This window comes from Anomaloglossus baeobatrachus, chromosome 11, assembly GCF_048569485.1.
Source record: "Anomaloglossus baeobatrachus isolate aAnoBae1 chromosome 11, aAnoBae1.hap1, whole genome shotgun sequence".
In the NCBI taxonomy this organism is placed as follows: domain Eukaryota; kingdom Metazoa; phylum Chordata; class Amphibia; order Anura; family Aromobatidae; genus Anomaloglossus; species Anomaloglossus baeobatrachus.
Genome location: NC_134363.1, coordinates 118,365,609 through 118,388,263, shown reverse-complemented (window position 1 = coordinate 118,388,263; position 22,655 = coordinate 118,365,609). Strand labels below are relative to the sequence as shown.

The 22,655-nt window shown below is 48.7% G+C and overlaps 1 protein-coding gene across 3 annotated transcripts in view; it reads right to left on the bottom strand.

The window, feature by feature from the left end:
* ARHGEF12 (Rho guanine nucleotide exchange factor 12) overlaps positions 1 to 22,655 on the bottom strand; it is a 258,987-nt gene that overhangs the window by 180,057 nt on the left and 56,275 nt on the right. For 2 of the 3 annotated variants that reach the window (XM_075328414.1, XM_075328413.1), the window contains 5 exons: positions 21,260 to 21,331; positions 20,724 to 20,816; positions 17,768 to 17,881; positions 14,125 to 14,223; positions 4,918 to 4,960 (listed from right to left, as the gene is read on the bottom strand). In XM_075328414.1, the coding sequence (XP_075184529.1) occupies positions 4,918 to 4,960; positions 14,125 to 14,223; positions 17,768 to 17,881; positions 20,724 to 20,816; positions 21,260 to 21,331 (421 nt within the window). The remainder of the gene's footprint in view (positions 1 to 4,917; positions 4,961 to 14,124; positions 14,224 to 17,767; positions 17,882 to 20,723; positions 20,817 to 21,259; positions 21,332 to 22,655) is intronic. The other variant, XM_075328415.1, reaches the window with a different exon arrangement.

Sequence of the window (22,655 nt, the reverse complement as noted above, 5' to 3'; positions counted from 1 at the left end):
ATCCCGCACCCACTGATCGGAGACGTGTTGAAACCACACGTCGCCAAAGTGGGAGAGCCTGCCACCGACTAAGGACGTTGCTGGCGCAGACAGACAGTCAAGAGGAGGCTGTCTTAGTGGCAGCAGCACCTGCGGTCTTCTGTGGACGCGCTTTTGTGCGCCAGCTGGATTTTTGGTCCTTGGCAGTGTTAGTGGACGAGGCCGAGGGCTTAGAGGACGACCAGTTGGAGGAACGAAAGGAACGAAACCTCGACTGATTCCTACCCTGGACAGGTTTCTTGGTTTTGGTTTGTGGCATGGAAGTACTCTTCCCGCCAGTAGCTTCCTTAATAATTTCATCCAGCTGTTCTCCGAAAAGCCGGGACCCAGCAAAAGGGAGCCCCGCAAGGTACTTCTTTGAAGAAGCATCTGCCTTCCACTCTCGAAGCCACAAGATCCTGCGGATAGCGAGGGAATTAGCCGAAGCCACCGCAGTGCGGTGAGAAGCCTCCAGCATAGCAGACATGGCATAGGATGAAAAAGCCGAAGCTTGGGAAGTTAAGGCAACCATCTCAGGCATAGATTCCTTAGTGAGGGAATGCCTCTCCTCTAGGGAAGCAGAGATGGCTTTGAGAGCCCACACTGCTGCAAAAGTCGGGGCGAACGAGGCCCCTGCCGCCTCATATACGGATTTGGCCAGAAGGTCAACCTGGCGGTCAGTGGAATCCTTAAGAGAGGTGCCATCAGCCACTGATACAACGGTCCGGGCTGAGAGTCTAGACACCGGGGGGTCTCCCTTTGGCGAATGAGCCCACTCCTTGACCACCTCGGGTGGAAAGGGAAAACGGTCATCAGAACCACGCTTAGGGAAGCGTTTGTCAGGGCAGGCCCTGGGCTTGGTCACAGCGGCCTGAAAACTGGAGTGGTTAAAGAACACACTCTTTGTCCTCTTAGGCGAGGTAAACTGGTGGTTTTCTGCCAGAGAGGGTTGCTCCTCTGATACTGGCGGATTGAGATCCAGTACAGAATTAATGGACGCAATCAAATCACTAACATCTGAGTCACTTTCGGACAGACCAATGGGGCACATGGAGGCAGTCTCCGAGCCCCCAGTAAAGGCATCCTCCTCATCCTGCGAGTCAGCTTCTGAAACCGAGCCGCGGGACTAAGGAGAGGGAGCCCTGCGTCTCTTTTTAGAAGGACGGGGCCTGGGACCAGATGATGAATCCTCTGTGAGCTCCGGTCCTGAGAGACCTAGCAGCAGAGGCACCCTGTGAAGGGGGCTGATGCATGCTCAGCAAAGTCCTGGACAGATGTCACATGGAGTCAGCAAAAGACTGGGAGATAGACCTGGTTAAGGATTCTACCCAAGCCGGGGGTTCAGCCACAGGAGCCGGAGCAGCCTGAGAGACCCCTGGGGGTGCGATTTCAGGCTGAGGCAACGTCAGGTTAGAGCAGGCATCACAATGTGGATAGGTGCTCGGTTCTGGCAGTAGGAGCCTACATGCAGTGCATACTGAAAACAGCTTTGGAGCCTTGCTCCTCGTGTGTGACATGCTGCTGGAGTGAGGGCTCTGCCAGAATGACCCCCAGAGAGTATATACAGAAGGTCCACAACCAGAGGTTGTGGCTTACCAGACCGCAGGAGCGGTTTGTGTGCCCTCCAGATCCCGAAGCCCGGACTCCCAAGCACCTCAGCAGGGATGCTGCAGACCAGTGGTGATCGCAGGGAAAACCGCTGAGCAAATGGCCACCGGAGTGAAGAGAGGGGGCGGGACTCACTCTGAGAGCGGGATCTGGAGGGCCAAAAGAGATTTGACAGGGGAGGAGACATGTACTCAGTGAGAAGTGTCTCTCCCCTTTGTAGAGCGGCCGCTGGGCGGAGCCGCGCTGTCCCTCTGCATGAATGACATGCGAGGGCAGTGAAACCGAAAGTAGGCCTCCGGCGAAGCCGGGGCCTAAATTTGAGCGGTGCGGCCGACGCGCAGGCACCATCGGCGCGGTTCTCAGGCGACAGCCAGAGAACCCGTCGGAAATGTCAGAAAAATCACTCAGCACACTCTCCCACAACAATAAAGTACAAGGGACCCCCATATATAACCGTCTCAGGTACTTAGCTTGCTGAGACGCAGGGTTCCAAGTCCCTGGGGATGAGTGCTCCGTCCAGCAGGATCCTGAAGGGCTGCGGATGGAGACCGGTCTCCTGCAAAGCATGGAGAACCGTGCTGGCTCCCACTTCAAGCCAGAGCCCCGGAGGGATGGTGAAGGAGCACGGCATGTAAGGCTCCAGCCTGGGAATCAACCTTAACAGCACCGCCGACACAGTGGGGTGAGAAGGGACATGCTGGGGGTCCAGGCTTGGACCCGCTTTTCTTCAAACGCTTTCCAAAAATTAAAAATCAGATGAGAATGCATGTGTGGATGTATGACCTCCTGAACACAAAGCGATAAACTGGTTAGATCTGGTTCTCCAGGGGGTGTATAAGCTCAGAGGGAGGAGCTACACTTTTTAGTGTAGTACTTTGTGTGTCCTCCGGAGGCAGAAGCTATACACCCAATGTCTGGGTCTCCCATAGGAACGATAAAGAAATGGCGCCTGGAGGTGGTGCTTGCGCAGATAAGATCTCGGCTTGCCATTGAGCCTAGAGCTCAATCTGTGCTGACTCTGGGTACCATTTCTCCATTTCTTTGAAACCCTCACAGCCGCAGCAGCCCGAGCCCCAGCACAGCTGCCCCAGCACGGCATCCCCAGCCTTCGCCGCAGCCCGAGCCCCAGCACAGCTGCCCCAGCACAGCATCCCCAGCCTTCGCCGCAGCCCGAGCCCCAGCACAGCTGCCCCAGCCTTCGCCACAGCCCGAGCACAGCTGCCCCAGCCTCGCCCCCTGCTCACACATTCCCTGTCAGTATTCTGCCCCAGCACTGACCTATTATCACTGTAGCATTGGAAATAACAGCCCCACATCAGGCTCTGCGACACACACACACACACACACACACACACACGCACACACACACCTCTGTACCAACCCCCCCCTCCCCCATATCGTTCTGTACCGACCCCTACCTCCATAGGGAACACATGTAGGCTACATTCAAATGACCATTCCGTTTTTGCGGTCCGCAAAAGAACGGTCCTTTTTTTCACGGATGCATCCGTGTGCCTTCCGTTTTTTTTGCGGACCACAAAAAACGGAAGAAGCAAGAAAGATAAATAGATGAGTAGATATAGAGATGGATAGATAGATATAGAGATAGACTGATGAATGAATGGAATAGATAGATGAGAAAGACCTATATAATGCCCCACCCCCTGCATATTCTAAGCTTGCACCTTTTAGTGGCTTTCATGTGGCACTAAAGGGTACTTAGCCTTGTATTTAGCCAAAAAATAATTAAAAAAAAAACGATGTGGGTCCCCCCCCTATCTTTTATAGCCAGCTAGGGTAAAGCAGACGGCTGCAGCCTGCAAACCACAGCTGGCAGCTTCACCTTGGCTAGTAATCCAAAACAGAGGGCACCCCACGCTGTTATTTAAAATTATATAAATAATTTAAAAACACAAAACGTGGGGTCCCCCCCAAATTGGATCACCAGCCAAGGTAAAGCGGACAGCTGTGGTCTGGTATTCTCAGACTAGGGAGGTCCACTGTTATTGGACACTGCCCAGCCTAAAAATAGCAGGCTACAGTCGCCCCAGAAGTGGCGCATCCATTAGATGTGCCAATCCTGGCGCTTGGCCCCAACTCATCCCATTGCCCTGGTGCGGTGGCAAACTGGGTAATATACGGGGTTGATGCCAGATGTGTAATGTCACCTGGCATCAAGCCCAGCAGTTGGTGATGACACGCGTCTATCCGATAGCCAACATCACCAACCCAGTCAGTAAATAAATAAAATTAAAAAAAAACAAAAAAAGAAGTTTTATTTGAAAAAACACTCCCCAAAACATTCCCACTTTCACCAATTTATTGAAAAGAACAATAAAATCAGGGTCCGGCATAATCCAATAAGGGGGTCCCACGACGATCCGTACCATAGTCACTGTCCCAGTCAATGAAGAACAGAATGTTCCCCATTGTCTGGGAGAGCAATGCAGTGACCTGAGCTAACATCAATAGCCCAGGTCACTGCAGGGGATGACGAGCGCTGCTGTCAGAGGTTAGAGGAGATCATTACCTGCAGTGACGATCTCCTGCTCTACTGACGTCAGCGCAGTCACTGACTTCTATGCCCGCCGCGTTCTCAGCAATATCGCGAGAGCCCGTGACGTCACCGCTAGTGACAGTCTCGGGCCGCCCGCGAGATGTGACGTGAGAACGCGTCGGGCATAGAAGGCAGTGACAGCGGTGACGTCGGCAGAGGAGGAGATCATCACAGGAGGTAATGATCTCATCTAACCTCCTGCCAGCAGCGTTAGTCATCCACGCGGCTGCACGCACTGTGAGAAGCTGCTGATACACTGCAGTGTGAGCAGCCGCGGGGCTGGCAGGGAGCGGGACACTGACTGCACGGGCACTCCTGCTATCCTAAGCACTGTAAGCAGGGGGCCCGGTGCTGGCGGTGACACCGTGGTCGGGGAGAGTACGGGGTGCAGAGGAATGTGTGGGAGGGTGGAGGGAAGGGGGGTGGGGACTGCATGCACTGTACCAGCCCAGCAGGGCGGCAACAAGCTGTTCCCAGATTTGCATATCAACATGGTCCTGCCCATGTTGACATGAAATGACCGGAAGCAGCAAAATCGCGGCAGGAGCGGTCACATGACCGCTCTGAGCCGGGGGGAGAGGGGCTGACAGCAGGGCAGGTAAGTGCTCACTATCTACTTACCTGCACCAATGTAGCCCAATAGGGTAATAATAAAAAAAAAGTCAAAATAAGCCGGATAACCCCATTAAGTGGCAGAGCTTTCCATTACACAATGAAATATACACATTGCTTACCTAGTTCAAGGGCAAGGTCTTCTGGAACAGAAACTCGAAGATGCTGTAAAGAGAACATTAATAGTGTCACTATCTGCCATATACATATAAGTACCGCAATCCTGTTTATTGTGAAAATGGGGAGATAACACAAATTCAGCTGTGTGACCTGTCACAGAAGGGTTAATGAACTTGTTGGTGAGTGCGGCCACCATGAGCACAATGTATGCAATCTACTCGCCTGTGCAGACATTGTCTCTGGTAGATCATGGTAAAGACTGAAAGGCTTCTTTACACAGAAACTATGCTCTTGGCTGAGATTCCACTACATTATACAATGTAACACCTTACTTAGGTCCTTATGGTCCAATTTAGTAGACCAGTGGGTTAACGGCAGCAAGCACTTACAGCCAGACTATAAAGATGGGTACAATACGACCATATGAATACGACCTAAAGGCCCTCAGACACAGGCTTATATCGGCCACATTTGCAGATATTGGCCGACACAAATATGTATATGGTGGAGCCAACTATTTTTTCGCCAGGGAAGATGTGGATCGCCATGTTCAATTTTGGATTGCCAATTGCTTCAGTCAAGCAGAGAAAAAAAAGTCACTGGAAGAGATGTCTGTCGGCTTCTTACTCAGAAAACATAGAAGGGCTTGGATGAACAAGCGCTCGTTTATGGAAAGAAGGGAATTTTGTTTACTTACCGTAAATTCCTTTTCTTTTCTTCTAGCTCCAATTGGGAGACCCAGACAATTGGGTGTATAGGCTATGCCTCCGGAGGCCGCACAAAGTATTACACTAAAAGTGTAAAGCCCCTCCCCTTCTGCCTATACACCCCCCGTGCTCCCACGGGCTACTCAGTTTTGGTGCAAAAGCAAGAAGGAGGAAAAAATTATAAACTGGTTTAAAGTAAATTCAATCCGAAGGAATATCGGAGAACTGAAACCATTCAACATGAACAACATGTGTACATAAAAAAACAGGGGCGGGTGCTGGGTCTCCCAATTGGAGCTAGAAGAAAAGGAATTTACGGTAAGTAAACAAAATTCCCTTCTTTGTCGCTCCATTGGGAGACCCAGACAATTGGGACGTCCAAAAGCAGTCCCTGGGTGGGTAAATAATACCTCATAATAGAGCCGGAACGGCTCCGTCCTACAGGTGGGCAACCGCCGCCTGAAGGACTCGCCTACCTAGGCTGGCATCTGCCGAAGCATAGGTATGCACCTGATAGTGTTTCGTGAAAGTGTGCAGGCTCGACCAGGTAGCCGCCTGACACACCTGCTGAGCCGTAGCCTGGTGCCTCAAAGCCCAGGACGCACCCACGGCTCTGGTAGAATGGGCCTTCAGCCCTGAGGGAACCGGAAGCCCAGCAGAACGGTAAGCTTCGAGAATTGGTTCCTTGATCCACCGAGCCAGGGTTGATTTGGAAGCCTGTGACCCTTTACGCTGGCCAGCGACAAGGACAAAGAGTGCATCCGAGCGGCGCAGGGGCGCCGTACGAGAAATGTAGAGTCTGAGTGCTCTCACCAGATCTAACAAGTGCAAATCCTTTTCACATTGGTGAACTGGATGAGGACAAAAAGAGGGTAAGGAGATATCCTGATTGAGATGAAAGGGGGATACCACCTTAGGGAGAAATTCCGGAACCGGACGCAGAACCACCTTGTCCTGGTGAAACACCAGGAAGGGGGCTTTGCATGACAGAGCTGCCAGCTCAGACACTCTCCGAAGTGAAGTGACTGCTACTAGGAAAAACCACTTTCTGCGAAAGGCGTGCGAGAGAAATATCCCTCATTGGCTCGAACGGTGGTTTCTGAAGAACCATCAGCACCCTGTTCAGATCCCAGGGTTCCAACGGACGTTTGTAAGGAGGGACGATGTGACAAACCCCCTGCAGGAACGTGCGTACCTGTGGAAGTCTGGCCAGGCGCTTCTGAAAAAACACAGAGAGCGCAGAGACTTGTCCCTTAAGGGAGCCGAGTGACAAACCCTTTTCCAATCCGGACTAAAGAAAGGACAGAAAAGTGGGCAATGCAAATGGCCAGGGAGAAAAACCCCCAGCAGAGCACCACGACAGGAATATTTTCCACGTCCTGTGGTAGATCTTGGCGGACGTTGGTTTCCTGGCCTGTCTCATAGTGGCAATGACCTCTTGAGATAATCCTGAAGACGCTAAGATCCAGGACTCAATGGCCACACAGTCAGGTTGAGGGCCGCAGAATTCAGATGGAAAAACGGCCCTTGAGACAGCAAGTCTGGTCGGTCTGGCAGTGCCCACGGTTGGCCGACCGTGAGATGCCACAGATCCGGGTACCACGACCTCCTCGGCCAGTCTGGAGCAACGAGGATGGCGCGGCGGCAGTCGGCCCTGATCTTGCGTAACACTCTGGGCAATAGTGCCAGCGGAGGAAACACATAAGGGAGTTGAAACTGCGACCAATCTTGAACTAAGGTGTCTGCCGCCAGAGCTCTGTGATCGTGAGAACGTGCCAAGAATGCCGTGACCTTGTTGTTGTGCCGGGACGCCATTAGGTCGACGTCCGGCATCCCCCAGCGGCAACAGATCTCCTGAAACACGTCCGGGTGAAGGGACCATTCCCCTGCGTCCATGCCCTGGCGACTGAGAAAATCTGCTTCCCAGTTTTCCACGCCTGGGATGGGACTGCGGAGATGGTGGAGGCCGTGGCTTCCACCCACATCAAAATCCGCCGGACTTCCTGAAAGGCTTGCCGACTGCGTGTCCCTCCTTGGTGGTTGATGTAAGCCACCGCGGTGGAGTTGTCCGACTGAATTCGGATCTGCTTGCCTTCCAGCCACTGCTGGAACGCTTTCAGGGCAAGATACACTGCCCTGATCTCCAGAACATTGATCTGAAGTGAGGACTCTTGCTGGGTCCACGCACCCTGAGCCCTGTGGTGGAGAAAGACTGCTCCCCACCCTGACAGACTCGCGTCCGTCGTGACCACCGCCCAGGATGGGGGTAGGAAGGATTTCCCCTTTGATAATGAAGTGGGAAGAAGCCACCACCGAAGGGAAGCTTTGGTTGCCTGAGAGAGGGAGACATTCCTGTCGAGGGACGTCGGCTTCCTGTCCCATTTGCGTAGGATGTCCCATTGAAGAGGACGCAGGTGAAACTGCGCGAAAGGGACTGCCTCCATTGCTGCCACCATCTTCCCCAGGAAGTGCATGAGGCGCCTCAAGGGGTGTGACTGACCTTGAAGGAGAGATTGCACCCCCGTCTGTAGTGAACGCTGCTTGTTCAGCGGAAGCTTCACTATCGCTGAGAGGGTATGAAACTCCATGCCAAGATATGTCAGCGATTGGGCCGGTGACAGATTTGACTTTGGAAAATTGATGATCCACCCGAAACTCTGGAGAGTCTCCAGAGTAGCGGTGAGGCTGTGCTGGCATGTCTCTTGAGAGGGAGCCTTGACCAGCAGATCGTCTAAGTAAGGGGATCACCGAGTGACCCTGAGAGTGGAGGACCGCAACTACTGCAGCCATGACCTTGGTGAAAACCCGTGGGGCTGTCGCCAGGCCAAACGGCAGTGCCACGAACTGAAGGTGTTCGTCTCCTATGGCGAAGCGCAAGAAGCGCTGATGCTCTGGAGCAATCGGTACGTGGAGATAACCATCTTTGATATCGATCGATGCAAGGAAATCTCCTTGGGACATTGAGGCGATGACGGAGCGGAGGGATTCCATCCGGAACCGCCTGGTCTTTACGTGTTTGTTGAGCAGTTTTAGGTCCAGGACAGGACGGAAAGACCCGTCCTTCTTTGGAACCACAAACAGGTTGGAGTAAAAACCGTGACCCTGTTGCTGAAGAGGAACAGGGACCACCACTCCTTCTGCCTTCAGAGTGCCCAGCGCCTGCAGAAGAGCATCGGCTCGCTCGGGAGGCGGAGATGTTCTGAAAAATCGAGTCGGAGGACGAGAGCTGAACTCTATCCTGTAACCGTGAGACAGAATGTCTCTCACCCAACGGTCTTTTACCTGTGGCAGCCAAATGTCGGAAAAGCGGGAGAGCCTGCCACCGACCGAGGATGCGGTGTGAGGAGGCCGTAAGTCATGAGGAAGCCGCCTTGGTAGCGGCACCTCCGGCGGTCTTTTTAGGGCGTGACTTAGACCGCCATAGATCGGAGTTCCTCTGATCCTTCTGAGGCCTTTTGGACGAGGAGAATTGGGACCTGCCCGTACCCCGAAAGGACCGAAACCTCGACTGTCCCATCCTCTGTTGGGGTAATTTTGGTTTGGCCTGGGGTAAGGATGTTTCCTTTCCCTTGGATTGTTTGAGGATTTCATCCAGCCTCACACCAAACAAACGGTCGCCAGAAAATGGCAAACCGGTTAAGCACTTTTTGGAAGCCGAATCTGCCTTCCATTCCCGTAGCCACAAGGCCCTGCGGATTGCCACCGAATTGTCGGCTGCAACCGCCGTACGGCTCGCAGAGTCCAGGACAGCATTAATAGCGTAGGACGCAAATGCCGACGTTTGAGAAGTTATGGACGCCACTTGCGGCGCAGACGTACGTGTGAGTGCGTCAATTTGCGCTTGACCCGCTGAAATAGCTTGGAGTGCCCATACGGCTGCGAATGCTGGAGCAAAAGACGCGCCGATAGCTTCATAGATGGATTTCAACCAGAGCTCCATCTGTCTGTCAGTGGCATCCTTGAGCGAAGCCCCATCTTCAACTGCAACTATGGATCTAGCCGCCAGTCTGGAGATTGGAGGATCCACCTTGGGACACGGAGTCCAGCCCTTGACCACGTCAGGGGGGAAGGGATAACGTGTATCCTTAAGGCGCTTGGAAAAACGCTTATCTGGACAAACTCGGTGTTTCTGGACTGCCTCTCTGAAGTCGGAGTGATCCAGAAACATACTCGTTGTACGCTTGGGGAACCTGAAACGGAATTTCTCCTGCTGAGAGGCTGACTCCTCCACTGGAGGAGCCGAGGGAGAAATATCCAACATTTGTTGTATGGACGCGATAAGATCATTCACTATGGCGTCACCATCAGGAGTATCAAGGTTGAGAGCGGCCTCAGGATCAGAATCCTGATCAGCTACCCTCGCTTCATCATACATAGAGTCCTCCCTCTGAGACCCTGAACAATGTGATGAGGTCGAGGGGATTTCCCAGCGAGCTCGCTTAGGCGGTCTGGGGCTGCGGTCCGTGTCAGAGACCTCACCCTGGGATCTATGAGACACCCCGGGGGAACATTGTTGTTCCAACTGAGGGGAACCAGGGGGCAATGATTCCACAGTGGCCATGGTCTGAGATACCGGTCTGGACTGCAAGGCTTCTAGAATCTTAGCCATAGTCTCAGAAAGTCTTTCAGTAAAAACTGTAAACTCCGTCCCTGTCACCTGGACAGTGTTAGCAGGTGGTTCCCCCTGGGCCCCCCTTAGCCGAGGCTCCGGCTGAGTAAGTGCCACAGGGGCCGAGCAGTGCACACAATGAGGGTCAGTGGAACCTGCCGGTAGCGAGGTCGTACATGCGGCGCAGGCAGCATAGTAAGCCTGTGTTTTGGCACCCCTGCTTCTTGTGGGCGCCATGCTGTTGTCTCCCCTGAGCAACACAATAGGGTATATAGCCAGAGCACCATACAGTGTAAAGTATAGCCTATAAACATATAATCTATAACTACACTTCTGCACAAGTGGGGCCAGCACCTCAGGTGCTGCTTACTGCCCGCTTAAAGCGGTTATGTGGCCACCAGAATCCCTGCCTGGGTCACCCAGAGCTTGTCTCCCCTCTGCAGCGTCAGAGGAGCTGACAGGAATGGCTGCCGGCGTCCTGAGGAGAGGAGGGAGCCGTGGGCGTGACCTAGAAAGTGCGGGAACTGGTGCCCCACTGTGCACAGTGAGGGGGGTGGAGTATGCAAAGCATGCTCCAGCCCTCAGTGCTGCCGTCCTGTACAGCGTCCCACCCTTCCCCTGACTGGCAGGCCTGGGGGCGGGAAGAAAAAGAGACTAGGCCGCAAAAGCCGGGGACTCGAGTTATAAGCGCGGCCGCCGTATAAGCGCGGTCGGCGCGGAAGTCCCCGGCGCACTAACAGTCCCAGCCGCGCCGCAGTGATAACAATGGCAGCGGCGGTCAGCGCGGTAGTCCCCATACACTAACACACTCAGCGACGCTGCAGTGTGTAATGGCACAAACGCGGTCAGCGCCGCGGTCCCCGGTGCACTAGCACACCCAGCAATGCTGGAGTGTTGCTGTGCGCGGTCCCCACGGGGACACAGAGTACCTCAAAGTAGCAGGGCCATGTCCCTGAACGATACTCGGCTCCTATCCAGCAGAGTCCTCAGGAGCTGTGGATGGAGCACGGTCTCAGTGCCTGGAGACCGATTAGGATCCCACTTCACCCAGAGCCCTAGGGGGGATGGGGAAGGAAAACAGCATGTGGGCTCCAGCCTCCGTACCCGCAATGGATACCTCAACCTTAACAACACCGCCGACAAGAGTGGGGTGAGAAGGGAGCATGCTGGGGGCCCTGTTAAGGGCCCTCTTTTCTTCCATCCGACATAGTCAGCAGCTGCTGCTGACAAGCTGTGGAGCTATGCGTGCATGTCTGCCTCCTTCGCACAAAGCAAAAAACTGAGGAGCCCGTGGGAGCACGGGGGGTGTATAGGCAGAAGGGGAGGGGCTTTACACTTTTAGTGTAATACTTTGTGCGGCCTCCGGAGGCATAGCCTATACACCCAATTGTCTGGGTCTCCCAATGGAGCGACAAAGAAAAAGCCGAGACGTCTTTTGACCATACGTCGGCCAAAGCCTTGTGAGGCCAACAGATATCTTATATGTATGGATGGCCTGATCTACACAAACAATGAAGTTAGGTCATTGGCTGGATAACAACATCGTGTTTAAATGCAGTAATATTGAAAGTTGGGGTACACTTGCACAATGTTTCAGAATGAACTCAGCAGTGAGGTTGTCCCAAATATCTTGGATAACGAACCGCAGATCCTCTGTGGATGTAGGAGTGGCAAATCGTTCTGTCTCTTCATGCAATCCAAACTGAAGGATGCGGAGATCAGAGCTCTGTGAGGACCACATCATCACTTGCAGGATTTCTTGTTCTTTACGCTGAAGATAGTACTGAATCACATTGGCAACCTCATAAAATACTGCCAATGCTGAGAAAACAGGCAAATACGTATCCATTTTAAAATGCCATCAGGGAGGAGTCTGATTGGCTCTAAATTTGTTCTGCAGCAGGAGACACTGACCTCAAAACATACAGCCAATGTCATGTATATCTATCTTCAGTGTAAAGAAGCACAAGGAGTCCTGGAAGTGATGATCTGTCACTACAGAGCTCTGATCTCAGCATCATCGTGTCATTGCATAGTGGGATTAAATGCAGGATGATGTGCACAAGTGACATCCACAGAAGATGTGTGGTTACTTCTCCAAAATGTTTGGACCAAGCTGAGTTCTTTCAAAAACTGCAGGTCAATCTGACAGCATTGATGCGCTTTTTTAAAGCAAATATGGGTCACGGCTAACACTGATGTGATTTACATTTCTCGTTTTATTCCCTTTTTTTTATCAATTTGCAAAATACAAACATTTTTTACATAATTCTAACTTTTTTTTTTTTCATTAGCGGAAGCACACTATGCTATCACCGGCGGCTGGGCTAAATAGTAATCACCTGTGTTGTTTGCAGCTGCCCATAGGCTAAAGTACAACCACGTCATTGATTGACATCTGATCCTTCCTATAGCAAGTTTGCACAGACCTGCAGGAAGTCCATCCTCTCCCAATTAGGATTTATCTAGTACACTATATATACCTGACCTGCACACAGTCCACCATACGTCCCCTGAAGAAGAGGTGAAACGCGCGTAGGGACTCGTGGTTGCCTGGACTTGCTGTGAAGTGGTTAGTAGCTTTCAGTACTATAACTGTGAAAAACTGTGGGCTGTGGGTACGTTGGTTATAGCTAATACTGCTCCTAGCTATGTGAGTAAGGCCCTGGTTGTACCACAATGACGCTATGGACTTGACAGAGATAAGTGATCACATTGGCAATGTTTGAAGTAGGGTATTTTACCATCAAACAGTTTTTGTAGGAAATTTCAGTGTGTGCTTACGTGTAAACCACTGTATTACATCCTTGTTTTGATTAAATACTGTGATCTTCTTGTATGTATGTCATGTTGCTAACTGTCCACAACTATTGGTATTGACCTAATCCAGCAGTTCAGTTAACCCCTTGAGGACTTACTTGCTTTATTTTAATGCATTTATAATAATGATTATTTTTATTTAAAAGGATTCATACCACATTGTCTGTGTATAAAATATAATTCTAACTTTGCAGCATTTTTTCCACACATGCGTAAAATGTTTGCACACTATTGTAAATAAAGACAAGAAAGTTGAAGCCAATATAAAAAGCAATATTTGCAAAATGTATTGTTATATTCATATTTGATTAATGAAGCATTATTTGGCTGTAAATGGCCAACAACATGACTTTACTACACACATTAATGGCAGTTTTTACTCTTATCATATGCTGAGCTGCACTTCATACACTAATATAGCTGAAAGAACACCAGTAATGTCCAAAAACGCTGTTTACAAGACCGTCAGACACAGGCTTAGTCTACAGGTAAATAGGGTTCAAATCCTGCTTGGCATATTGGAGCAGAGGCTATAGGGAAAAAAAATGACCTTGTATCCCCCCTGCAGCCGCTTGATGCCATAATCAGGGAGGTGCAGGGAGAGGGTATACTACAGTGAGGGCGCTGTAAGTACTACCTAGCACATTGACAGGATGCTCTGCACACATGCTCTGGTGCAGGCATCAATCTGCCGGGTAGTGATTACAGCACGCTCACTGTAGTATACCCTCTCTCCCTGCACTTCCCTGATTACGGAATCAAGCAGCTGCAGGGGGGATTACAAGGTCATTTTCTCCCTGTAACTGCTGTTTCAATATGGCAGTTAAGCATGATTTTAATGCTATAGATAAGCATATTGACCCTATGTCCACAAGCAAATAATTTTTTTGAGAGCTAAGTGACCATATTAAAGGCAAAGCAAGAGGGATCAAGAGTTAAAGTAATGAACATCCTCATGGCTAGGCGCCTTCACATATTAATACTATGAGATTAATAAAAGGGATAGGGATGGGAGGAATAATAAAGAAGAAAGTTTACAATAGTCAGTCAGTAAACCTCGCTTTCGCACTCACCGCTGTCCGCTCTAGGAAGAACTGATAGAATTCTAGAAAGACTCTCCGGGTTTCCTTTGGGTTGGTTTGCTGATAAAGGTCTCCATATAGGTAGCAGAGCTGTGGAAAGAACAGGTCATTGCTAATTTTCCAGAGAATAAAGTCATGTAAAAATGGATTTCCAGGATTAGGCTGCTTTCACACTACGTTTTTTTAACATGCATCCTGAACATTTTTTTAACGCAAAAACGGATCCAGTGCAAATGCGTTTTAATTTCAATGCATTTGTAATGGACTCGCATCAACATGCGTTCACCTGCGTTTCCGTGCGTTATAGTGAGGATCCAGCGAGTTGTAGCGTTTTTGAGCTGCATCCAAATACTGCAAATTGCTGGATCCCGACTATACTGCACGCAAACGCATGTGAACGCTGGCATGCTGATAGACAGGATCCTGCTTGCTCTACTGAGCATGCCCAGAAACCATCCTCGGGTGATCAGTCCCTCTCCCCCTCCCTCTCTGCCTCGCTCTCCCTCTCCCCGGCCTGAGAGCTACGAACACTCGTAACCAAGATAAATATCGGGTAACCAAGCAAAGCGCTTCTCTTAGTTACCCGATGTTTACGTTGGTTACGTGTGCAGGGAGCAGGCAGCCCGGCCCCTAGCACCTGCGGATGCTCGTAACCAATGTAAATATCGGGTATCCAAGCAAGTTACCCGATGTTTACCTTGGTTATGAGCCTCCACAGCTGTCAGAAGCCGGCTCCCAGTCTATCACGTTCAGTTCCACTGACTCCCGATCACATGACTTCAATGCCCGCCCATAAACTTAAAGTGACAGGATCCTGCAAAATAACACATGCGTTTGCAAGCGTTTTTTTGCTGTAAAAACAGGATCCGCTTTTACAGCAAAAAAACGTTCATGACGCATGTTGGAAAAACGTAGTGTGAAAGCAGCCTTATTAAAAATATGTATGTGTTCTTTCTAAAATAGTGCCATACCAGTCCTCAGGATGTGTCTAGTATTGCAGCTTGGCTTCACTGAAGTGAATATGGCTAAGCTGCAATACTGGGCACATCCGGTGGACAAGAGAAGGGCTGTTTTTTTGTGTTAAAGGGAACCTGTCACCAGATTTTTCCCTATTAAACTAAAAGCATCCCCTTCTGCAGCTCCTGGGCTGCATTCTATGAAGGTGCTCCTTGGCCCTGACTCCCCTTCCAGACCCTAAAAATAACGTTATAAAACTTGGCCCTTAGGTATGCTAATTACCTTGGTTGGCCAGATGGGCGGGCTCATTTTCTGCTCCTTTCCACCCTCCTGCCGATGATCGCCGTCCTCCTGCCTTGATTGACGGGATGACGCCCTCCATCATCCTCCTCATCGCATTTTTTAAATCTCATGCCTGTGCAGTTAGGTCTGCTCGCGCAGGCACAGTTCGCTCTGCCATATTGCGGGCAGAGCAGAAAACAGCTGCCCTAGGTCTGGGAGGGGAGTCCGTGCCAAGCTGCACCTTCATAGAATGCAGCCCAGGAGCTGCAGAAGGTGGTATTTATGGTTTAATAGGGAAAAATCTGGTGACCGGTTCCCTTTAAATTAAGTCATTATTTTTTTTTTTTAATTATTATTATGGACAACTCCTTTAAGTAATCTAAATGAAGCTGGTAAAGGAAATAACAAATTAGTAAAAAAGACTTCCTCTATAGGTTCCCTGAGATATCAGCTGCTTTCCCACGTCTTCTGTGTTTGGCTGTGATACGGGGGGCTGGGGCTCCCCTCCCTGATCACTCTGATGGGAGACTCTGCAAGTCCCACCTACCAACCATTAGCCAGTCACACAAGTATCATAGGCAACAGATTGCTTTGTGACTGTACAGAATACTGATAATAAGGCTATGTGGCCACGGGAGCTTGCTTCTGCGGATTTTGCCACGGAAAACCTGCGGATTTATCTGGATTTTCTAGATAAAGCCGCAGGTTTTAGCAAGTACAGACACTCCCCATGTTTTCCTATGGGACATGGGGAGTGTCTGTGTCCATGCTGTGGATGTCCCGCAGCCACACAACTGCATGTCAATTATTCCTGCAGAATTACCTGCGGAATTCCCGACTTTCCACTATGGAGACAGAGGCCGGGACGTCCGCAGGTAAATCGCATGAATATCCGCAGGTTTACCGCAGCTATTCCGCTGTACTACCGCAGCTAAAAATAGCTGCGGATACCGGCAGGCAGCGGTGGTAAACCTGTGGCCGTACCTACAGATATATCCGCAGGTACGAGCTCCCGTGGGCACATAGCCTTAGTCTATGTGCCCACGGGACTCTGCTCCCCGGAATCTGCAGATATACATTGCTGCGGGATTCCAGAAATATCTGCGGTAAACTTGCGGACATTCATGCGACTTACCTGCGAGAGTCCTGGCCTTTATCTCCATAGTGAAGGGTCGGGATTTCCGCAGGAATAATTGACATGCAATTATGTGTGGCTGCAAGAAATCCGCAGTCGCATATACCGCAGCATGGACACAGACACTCCCCATGTCCCATAGGATAACATAAGAGTGTCTGTACTTGCTAAAACCTGCGGATTTATCTAGAAAATATAGATAAATCCGCCGGTTTTCAGCAGCAAAATCCGTGGGTACAGAGTCCCGTGGGCACATAGCCTTACTGCTCACGTTCACACACAAGGCATTTATATATGGGAGAATCGATTGTCGGTCTTCAATAGATTGACAAGGTCCGTAATCTGCAAACAGACGGGAGCTGTGCAAATCTCATTACCTCCAGGTAATGCCCAGCTCTTCTCTCGATTAGACGGGCTGATGTGACGTCACCAATGCAGCACGATGCCCATACAATGTCGCACCAGCAGGGCGTGCCGGTATATAAGGAGTTTCACAGGCCTCCCACCACATAGTGACACATTACTTGACCCGCATGATGGGCCCAAGTCCACAGAATGGATTCTCCTATCTAAAAAGCTGCTTATGCTGGAAAGGTTCCCCACAATGACTGGTGTTGTTTAAAATGCAACATTAAACTCAAATATTCATATAAAATCTAATCTCCAAACAACTGAAAATACAGTTTTTGAGCAATTTATGGTAATTCCTTTTTAATTTGTGAGCCACTCGTGAGCTTATCAACTAATGGGTAATTCATGAGCCAGTGACGAAATACAAGACATGTCAGCATCACACAAGGACCGTGCAGTGGTGTCCCCGGCGTCCCAGGGAGGTTATAGAAGACGACACACGTCCTTACCGGTGGCCACTGAATCTCACAAATAGCTACGGCAGAAGAGGCATTAATATATGCAGTGTGGCATCTCCAAAGCAGCAGTGTACAAGGCATTTTACCATTATTAAATTACGGGGAAAGTGGTTTTGCAAATGGATGTACACTTTTGGCACCCTGTCCATGTATTAGCTATTCATTCAGTAATCTGACTACTTGAACGTTCAGGTGTTAATGAGCCAGGTTCTGCCGGGTATGCACACGAGACACAGTCCGCATACAAATAACGGGAAAAGTTCTGCAAAGAGCCGCAGCTGCTAATGAAGAGGTACTAGGATCTTACATTTTACTTCTAGCACGCAGAGGTTAATCAAAAGGTGGAACAGCACTTTCAGGTTTCATGCTTCGCTTGTCTTCTGTTACCTACCAAAGGTGTGGGGTCAAACTGAGAAACCACATGGAATATAAAAACGGCAAGGTGCGCGGGGTGAGGCTTCAACAGGTCCATACTTTGGAAGCAGTTACACTGGTCAACGACCTGCTGGGAGAGAAGACAAGTGAGCGCCACACAGAGATGCTGGAGGGTACTCCATTACTAGAGAAGACCACCAATACATCACAGGAAGAAAATCTTTATTAGTATTCAGTCACGTATCCCCTGACCATTCAGAAAACGGAAATTGATGCTTTTTTGTTGAAAAATACCTGGTTGCCAAAGTTTCAATACAATTCGTGGCTTGAAAAAGTATTCATACCGGATGACATTTTCCATGTTTTTCACATAAAATTCATCAAGTTTGTGGATATAATTTGGATTTGAAATGTGATATATCAACAGAAAGTAGAAATGTAAGGGAAATGATACATGGCTTTCTAAATATTTTAACAATATATATCTGAAAATTTTGACGTGCATTTGTATTCAGCCCTCCTTAGTCAGTACCATGTAGGACCACCTTTAGCTGCAAATACTACTTCAAGTCTTTTGGGGGTTTTCTCTACCAGCTTTGAACATATAGAGGTGACATTTTTGCCAGTTTTCTTTGCACACCCGCTCTAGCTCAGTGAGATTGGATGGAGACGTCTGTGAAAAGCAATTTTCAAGTTTTGTCAGATTCACAAAGGGATTTATGTCTTGACTGTGACGAGGCCATTCACACACATGAATGTGCTTTGACCTAAACCCTCCATTGTAGCTCTGCAAAATGTTGACAATAAGTGTCCTGCTGGAGGCTGAACCTACGCCCCAGTCTCGTCTTTTGCAGTCTTTTTCCTCCAGGACTGCCCTGTATTTAGCTTCTTCCATCTTCCCATTCACTGGCAGACAGACAGAAAAGGATCCCTGTGCAAGACGAATATATGGGCCCTTTCCAGCCCAAGAGCTCATAAAAACGCAAAATTGCATTGGCTTTGGAGGTAGAAATGGGCTCCCTTACCTCTTGGACCCTTGTGCAGTTGCACAGGTTGCATCAATGGCATGTCTGCTTCCATTCCCATCAACTCTGACCAGTTTCCCTGTCCTTGCTGAAGAAAAGCCTCGTGGGTGACCATTGCTCGCTGGTTAGTTTAGCCATTAGCGAGCCTTATAGGGCAGGTGCCTGTGTTCTCCCAATCAGGGGTAGGGAGCACTCTGCTTTGGCTGTGAGAGCTTCCTGGGCCATTCTTCACAAGGCCCAAGTTCTGCAGCTATGCAGAGCCCCTTTCTAGGTTTTACAAGGTCTTCACCTCCACTTCTGCAGGAGCAGGTCTTATCAGGAAGACACTGCAGGGGACAGTTGCCCAGGAGGCAGCTTCAGCAGAAAAGAGAAATGTCTGTGGTAACGGTATATATAATTGTCATTCCCACTCCATGGACAGTTTAGGACATCCCATGGTTCTGTATCCCCCAATGAAGCAACTGAGAAAAGTAGATTTTGGGTACTCGCTGTAAAATCTGTTCTCATTAGTCTCCATTGGAAGACAACGCCCTCCCCTGGGTGCCCGGTTGGGCAGGTATTTAGGCTGTCTTTCTCTTGGTGCGCTTGTAGTTTCTTTTCCCTCATGCCTTATTTTTTATACTGTTTGCTTCTATTGCTTTCTCACTAAACTAAGTAGACCGGATGAAGCAGGCAAGGTACAGTCTGCTGGGGAGGAGCCAATTTTTAGTTATATGTAATATCTGAGTCAACCTCCAGGTGGCAGCACACGGTCTCCATGGCTATGTGCTCCTAGTGAAGGCTAATGAGCGTGAGTGGACCCTTTGAACTTCAGTTGGTTTAGCCAGACGTTTAGATAAAGTTCGGATCAGGACCTGGACTTGACCTAAACCCCATTGGAAGTCACTGATTGGGCAGTTCCGCCCTTCCCCCACCTACAGCCAGCCATATACAGAGCGATTCCGGTATAGGGAGGATTCTTTCTTTGTTCACACTACATCAGATAACGCTGTTTTTTATCTCTAGTTTCAGCCATTTAAAAACCGCAAGTGGCTCGCACTGGGCCAAGCACCGAGCGTACTGTTCTGTACAAACACCGAACTTTACTGTTTGGGTCCGCTCATCTCTACTAAAGAGAAACAGATTTTACAGTACCAAAAGTTTGTGTTTTAATATTTAGAAAAACCATATAACATTCCCTTTACATTTCACAAATACTTTCTTTGTGTTGGTATATCGTAAAATCCCAGTAGAATACATATTAGAATGGACCATTTTATCTGCCTTTCCAGTGTCTTGCAATAAGGACTTTAGTGGCATTGATGAAATGGGGACTGACCAAGCAGGACCGGCAAGTGTGTATGACGTAGCCGCGTCATGCGCCCAGGCTTCAGAAAAAGAACGAAGATGGCTGAAAGAGGCGGCGCAGGCAACGGACACGCCCATAAGGCCCACAGCGCGACCGTTAGGCAAGTTTTATAAAATGTTTTTTATGTTCTACCCCCGGCCTGGGCTCTTATATACAGCATGTTAGAATGCTGTATACAAGATCCCGGTGGTGGTGGCCGCAGCTTATAGGCCAAAAAAGTGGTGACAGGTTCCCTTTAAGCAGAGAGGAGTCCTATAAGGAGGTGGCAGTAGGTTCAGAGCCTGTGATAGCGACATACTGGGATGTTTATAGTTCGGGGCCAGGCGGCTATGAAACGGATGGCAGTGTGATTTCCAGTAAATGCTGGATGCGGCCAGTACTCAACAATAATACAATGCACAAGTTATTACATGATCCAGGATAAATGTATAAGTCGGTGTTAAATATATTTATATAATAAAATATTTTATATACATATATTTTATATACATATAATATATTATATACATATAATATAATATATTATATAAATATAATATATTATATATTTTAAGGCAATAAGCAACGTGTGAACACAGTCAAGGTGCCCAATTTATTACCTGTTCTGGTTCAGCATCGAAGTCCTCATCCTCAGCACCAATAATACTATGTGCAAAGCGAGCGGAGGGGCTTCCCATGCTGGACTGAGAGTCCTCAACAAAGAAGGAAAGACAGCAAATAAGTTAACTGGTTATGTTACCCACTTCATGGTTTCCACTTCAGATGGCAGTCAATGGTGGTATTATAGAAATGATGCAATTTTTTACATTCCTAAACACTACATTTTGCCAATATCCACCGAATAGTACATTACAGCGTGCGTAAATTGGGTTTTATATCCCAAACTGCATAAAGAAGATTAAAAAAAAAAAAAAGTAAAAAGGATTTGAGGTCTTGCTGTAGTGTGCCGGTCAATCATAGATTTCTTCCATATTTGCAGTGGCTTACACACATTACAATACATGCATATTACAGACTACAGTTTCTCACTGCAAAGGAACACGCAAACACATTCATTCACAATATTGACCATTACTACCGACACAGCGTAAGATACATGGAAGGTGTAAATGAACGCAGCCTAGTGTCTACATACTGTATCCAGATACTCGCTCTTTTCCGGGCTTTCTTCCAGAAAACTCTTCTCTCTTTGTCCACTGCATGGGCTCTGTAAAGACAGACAAAATAGGAATGATGAGATGGCACGCAGTTATTGTCATGCTTAGACAAGAACTAAATTAAAAAAAATAAAAATTATATAATGTAATACACATCTTTTCCTTTTTTTTCTTGCTGCATTTGGGAGTTTTTCGCCATTCTAAACACTAAATCCAGATTGTAACACAGACGACACCCCGGAATAGTCAATGCTTCAGTTTACATCTATTATACTATATCCATTTTGGACATGAATTCTTTTTGTACCTAAAAACAGACTGATATGAACCCAGCCTTGTAGTATATGTAACCAACTAATACAGACACGTCCAAAAACTGCAAATTGGGATCAATAATGGAGGGTTAAAGGGGTATTCCCATCTCCAAGATCTTATCCCAATATGTAGTAGGTGTAACAACAACAACCACCAACATTAGCAAATACGTCCAATTAGAAATGTAGTATAGTTCTCCTGATTAGCCATGTCTCTTACCTCATGTGCAGGGCATTGCAGCTTGGGTATCCATTGTTAAGACCACAAGCAATTAACTGTCACTGTAATAGTGGATGTAACCATGGATACCTAAGCTGCAATGCCCTGCATATGAGGCAAGAGACATGGTTGTACCAGGAGATTTGCTAATGTTATTATACCTACTGCATATTGGGATAGGATATTGGAGATGGGAATAACCCTGAGCCTAGGACATGGGATGGGTTGTCAGCAAAGAATGAGAATTCTGAAGTTTTGTGAATGTTTATTTTTTCACTTCCAGATTAGGTGAAAAAAATATACTGCAGCATGTCAATTCTTTCAACGTTTTTTGCAGTGTTTTTCCAGCCAAAATGCATGTTTTTAAAAAAAAAAAAAAACCACTGCAAAAACACTTTCTGCCAGGAGATGCAGATTTGGTACACAAACTTTAACCCCTTCACGACCTTGGACGGATATATCCGTCATGGATCGTGTCCCGTTAAGCCCCGCCCCCTGCCACGGGCAGGCGGCGGCGGTCGGCACATATATCAGCTGTTTTCAACAGCTGACATGGGTGCCTGCTAGCCGCGGGTGGAATCGCTTTCCCCGCGGCCATTAACCCCTTAAATCTTGCTGCCAAAGTCTGGCAGCAAGATCTAAACGTGCGCGGCCATGTTTTTTACTTACCGCCGCCCCCACCGGAAGTCACGTGAATGATCACATGACTATTGGTGGTTGCCATCGTAGCACAGGGTCATGTGATGACGCCTGCAGCTACGAAGTTTCACTTTCGTTTTTGCTCGGCCGGGAGCAGAAGGAAAAAGAAAGTGACTATTTCTGCTGTTTACAGCTGTATAG